Raw genomic sequence first — 5,095 nt, forward strand, 5'->3', positions numbered from 1 at the left:
GTTTGATAAGTGATTTTCAGACAGTAACACAGGAATTTAAGCTTACTTCCCTAACTGTTCATTAAGAATCCTGATGCAGAAATTGCTTATTTGTATTTTTTTAATTCTTTTGAGCTGACTTCATTATTTTTTTCATGGCAAGAATGCAGCAAAAGAGGGCAAATCATAAATATTTTCTGTATTGGAAACAATAGAAAGGGTTTGGTGGTTACCTGCATGGCAATGGTTTTGTACAAAGAATATGTTCAACAAAGCACTTCTGTTCTGCTCCCAACTCCTGTAAACTGTCTTTGTCTTCTTCATCTACAAAGAGATGTCAGAATGCATCAGATCCACTTTGCAGGGTAAGGGATTCTCAGTACTACCCGCATCCACCAACGCGTAGGTGTTCAGCGAGTCCTCTCTTCCCTCTACACGCCACAGGCTCACCACTCACCTGAACCAAGGAATTTGTGCAGTTTATTGATCCATGTCAACCCCACACTATGGACACCAGCTTCGTGCGTGCAGTGGTATCTAGAGGGACATTTCGGATCTGAAATTTAAACAGCAAATGTAGGAGAAGGCACGGAACTGAGAAAAACTCATCCTTCAAACCTGCACTGTTGAACATGTGTATTAACTTACTGTGCAGTCAGCATGAGCATCTTGTTGCAAGCACTAACTTGTCCCCACCCAAAAACTGAGCTAGATGCCTTAGCCACATTATTAGAGTTCTACGTAAAATTAAATTATGCTTGAAATACCTGATGACTTGTTTTGAACTATTTCTATCGCACCACATCTGTACCAATCCACTACATTTTAAAGGGAAGATCAGTTAAAGCCAGCAGACCAGCATTCTGACAGGCTTCTGTTCAGAAAGACCCAAACACTTTGTCCTACCCACCCCCCACCTCACAGTTACCTCCGACAGTCTAATAAGCAGATACCACCTCCTCCCTCAGGATCACCATCCCCGCAGCGCTTGCTTACATACGCAGCTCATCACAGATGCAACAACTTCTACTTTATAATCTACAGCTGAAAGAATTTAATATTATGTGACTGTATCTAATGTGCCCTTAAGTAAACACTAAAGCACCTCTCAGCCTTGCTCTTTCCACAGCTTTATTGAAGACATCAGGCAAATCCTTATTCTAATACCCCTGTTTGCCACCAACGATAATTTGGAAATAGTTCAATCCTAAATGCATGAAATAAAGCAAATAAAAGCCAACAGCCTGAATGACAACCCTACCTCGATGCAATTTGATTGGGCAAGAGAAATCAGACTCCAAAGGCTCTTCGTCGTCTCCTGATGCCAGTTTGAGTGCAAGTTCCAGCTCAACACATTCAAACACATACAGGGAAGGAATAAGATCAGATCTCGGGTCCCATGACTTTTCTGACTGTAAAGAGCATTGAATTCTTCTGTGAGACACCATTTAAATAGAAACGCCAACATCGATAGCATCCAGAAAGAGTTACGTAATACAGGCAAGAGTATTAATTGTCAGGGAAAGTAGTTAAAGTCCCTGTATTTTTTTTTTACTCTAAAAATACATCTTAGAAACAGGGTTTCCTTCTTAGAAGATCCTCTTTAAAACAGTTCATAGTAAGTTTGATCAAAAACTTACCTACTGTCAGAATACACAGAACTGGCATTTAAAATAAAAGGACTGGAGAATCGCAAGGACTGGCTGGAATAGGAGGAATACTCGCTACCTCATTATAAAAGAATGCAGCTTTGGCATCTGGCATTCACTTCCAGGCATCCTGCCATCTTGCAGCCTGGAACTTTGACTAAAGAAACAAAAACGTGTATACAAAGAAAAACCAAGACAAGGTACCTGCTCATCATCCTCTTCTCCATCCAGTACCACACAGTGATAAAGCATTCCCGACTCGGTGGCAATCACCAGGATGTTTGGAACACAAGACAGGCAAAGGACAGCACAGGCGTCATAGCCATAGTTATCTTCAGCAGCGGGGTGCATGGGCAGAGGGCCGAGCAGCTTGCCAAGACTTCCAGTGCTGGAATAAAGAAGATGTGTTCACAACACAAGGTGTGAAAGGAGAGTTCCCCATGGTTGCCTGCGGGAGTTTGCTGCACAATAACTACAAAATAAGGATGATCTAAAAAAACCCAAACAACGCAGTGGTTTGGAGTTCTGTCTAATTTCCGTTAGACAGCAGCAACCCGCACTTCTGCGGATTAAGAGTCTGAACTACACCTACGTGGTGGGGATCTCAGAGAAGAAACTCAGTAATAATGTTTTTTGCTTTGAATGCAACCGAGCTACATTGCAAAAAATTAAAAGAAAACATGTTCATGAAAGAAAACAAAGTACTGATAGAAAGCTCTAATTATCTTTACCACTTAACTGGTTTCTTGCTTAATAAAGCACTTTACAAGCAGCATTTTGTGGCATGGTATTTCTCCAAAAACTTTTGAAGGACTAAGCCCACTTCATTGCCTACAGACAGGATCTGCTCAATGCCGCATCATTTCTCATGCAGAGGCAAACAATGCCGTTTCTAACCTAAATACCACACCTTTTAATATTCAGTTACACTAAATCTAACTTAAAAGTTTTCCACCATCTTCTCAGTTTTCTGAAGTAATTTCTTCTTGTATCATGTTTATATTCTTCATTCATATTCTTGACTTTTCACTACGGCACATGACTGCAAACCCTCTATGATATTAAAATATTTATTTTCCTAAGATGCCACTGGCTCATTCAGCCTCCTCCAAAGCTAAGGATGTCTGTGCTGCGAACTGAAGGCCCCAAAATATGCCTGAACAGCCTCACACCCACTGATCTTCTAACAGTCCCATGTCTTCATGTCAGATTTCTGACAGTAAATAATGGACAGTGGAAACTACACCCTTTTAACATCTTGATGAAAAAGGATGACACACTATTCTTGGATTTCAGTCTATTAGCACTGCCACAAAGAGATAAAATAGGCTGCAACATGATAAAACTCAGCCTGGCATCCATTACAGACTGAGACCCAGCCAAAGTGAGAGCTGGCTCTCCAACCCTTGTACAAACATGCAAGCACCCCATGAAACCTGAGGAAGAATACGATCCTACCTCTGTAGCAGGCTGATATATGTGAGGAATGTCTCTCCATTTTCATACAAAATGTAAAGTGGATAGGCCAACACCTCTTCGCTCCCTCGCTGTCCGAGTATGTTCTTTGGGACCGGCACTAGCGGGCCAAAGTCAAACGCCACGGCAGTCTCTCCCAGCGATGCTGTATAGGCTCTCCTGGGGACAAGTCAGAACCACGCCTGAAGTCAGCAGGGACTGTGAGAACACAAGTGTTTAACCAGGTCCCTCGGTACGTGCTGACAAATTGCTGCTAAACACTTGTCCGTTGAGTCTTTGACATATGCTATTTTCAGCAGCAAAAGCACACAAGTAATACCCTCCCTAGGGTACCTCATTCCTGCAATACACCCATCAGCCAGCCCAGTTTCACAGGGTAAAAGAGAAGGGCATACTGGTATTTCCTGCGTAGTACATCACTCTATCTTAAAGACAATGTGTATTTTTCAAATGACTACTCTAACAAACCCTTGACTGTACAGTTTGCTACCACTTTCTTTTAGAAGGATGGGAGGAAAAAAAAAAAGTGCACTTACTGTGCTAGGAGGAAGTCCTAGCACTGAAGAAGTCCGTGAAAAAAGTCATACCAGATTTTCAGGTAGATTTATCACTTATTCATTAAAAACACAACTGAGGATACAGAGCTTATTCTGTCAAAAGCACTTAAAAATACAAGAAGCCACACAAACCCTTTTTTGACTGTGAGAGTCTCCTCCTCAGTGTCTGAAAGAGCAATCACTTTGATGGGTGTCTGAGGTACCTTCAGACTGTAAAACCTAGAGGAAAGAAACAGCAGCAACGTTGATTCAGCTGGCAGTGTTGCGCACGTCCCTGCTGAAACAGGAACATCAACTGGTTTCAGTCTAAAATTTCTCCCATCCTATTTTTCATTGGTAACCCTGGTAAGAATGGCAGGACACAAATATCTAGCAAGAAATCAGATTGGCTATGACAAAAAAGAATACGTAATCAACTGCTAACAGGTTTTACCTTATAGTGTTATCTGAAGTCAAGAGCACAACATGGGGCTCTAATGTCTCGCAGGGATACCAGGCAGCATGCTTTAAAGTCAGAGATGTTGAGCTTGTGAAGAACCTTTCCGCAATAGGAATGGTGCTGAAATACAGAGCAGAAATATGCACTGTTACAAGAAACAAAGAAGTTATTTCTAAAGGGAAAGGGGGGCAAGAGGAGCTAGAAACCAAATTAAAAGGTTTCAAAGCCATTAGCTGTATTATTCTTAAAGTTGGAGGGACAGCTTTAACTTGAAGCCCTTTATTATTTCCATCCAGACATGTGCTTTTAGCTACCACAGCTAAAAGATCCCAGAAAAGCTAGAGAATACTACAGAGGAGCACCTCGCTCCTCAGCAATTGCAACAAGTTTAGAAGGTCGTTTATTTGGGTCATTTGACAATTAGCAAGCCAAAATAACTTAATTTGCGATTGTCCCTACAACCCCAATACAACCAATGTCTTCCATATCTGCGTGGCCCCAACTGAGGAGAGGCTGTCAAGGGACGTTGGCAGGACAAGGCTGTCGTTAACCGCCTGAGGTCTCACCCACCTGCAGTTCACCGTGGATTTCCCACCTTCAAACTCTGAATTCTTCCCCCAGCGTTTAGGCAGCTCCAGCACCATGAGCCCCTTCGTACCGATAAGCGCCACATGATGCTGCGTGGGGCTTAACAGCGTCTGATAAACCTCAAACAGGGGCGGGTTTATGCAGATAAGGGTCTGAAAAGACAAATATTACTGTTAACCACAAGCCACCAAAAGCGCTCAGAGAAGTACGGCACATCTTACTATGGACAGTGATTTATTTACACAATGGCTACAAGGTGCACAATGAGGCAACAAATTACTTCCAGCCACGGCGAGGCACAAAGCCGACGGCTTTTACTGAGGAAAGATCCATCGAGAGCGGCTTGGAGGGTGCCCACCCGGCCCAGGGCCTCCAGGCACCGGCCCCCCTCAGCCCCGCTCCCCTCA

General features: G+C 42.9%; 1 protein-coding gene across 1 annotated transcript in view; it reads right to left on the reverse strand.

The window, feature by feature from the left end:
- NUP88 (nucleoporin 88kDa) overlaps positions 1 to 4,840 on the reverse strand; it is a 10,118-nt gene extending 5,278 nt beyond the window's left edge. The window contains exons 1-8 of the mRNA XM_009707086.1: positions 4,671 to 4,840; positions 4,095 to 4,220; positions 3,794 to 3,880; positions 3,087 to 3,263; positions 1,833 to 2,016; positions 1,241 to 1,391; positions 437 to 535; positions 213 to 303 (exon numbers count right to left, since the gene is read on the reverse strand). Of these exons, the coding sequence (XP_009705388.1) occupies positions 213 to 303; positions 437 to 535; positions 1,241 to 1,391; positions 1,833 to 2,016; positions 3,087 to 3,263; positions 3,794 to 3,880; positions 4,095 to 4,220; positions 4,671 to 4,744 (989 nt within the window). The 5' untranslated portion in view covers positions 4,745 to 4,840. The remainder of the gene's footprint in view (positions 1 to 212; positions 304 to 436; positions 536 to 1,240; positions 1,392 to 1,832; positions 2,017 to 3,086; positions 3,264 to 3,793; positions 3,881 to 4,094; positions 4,221 to 4,670) is intronic.
- Positions 4,841 to 5,095: the final 255 nt, after the last annotated feature.

The sequence above is a fragment of the Cariama cristata genome, unplaced genomic scaffold (assembly GCF_000690535.1).
Source record: "Cariama cristata isolate BGI_N322 unplaced genomic scaffold, ASM69053v1 scaffold17779, whole genome shotgun sequence".
NCBI classification, from domain to species: domain Eukaryota; kingdom Metazoa; phylum Chordata; class Aves; order Cariamiformes; family Cariamidae; genus Cariama; species Cariama cristata.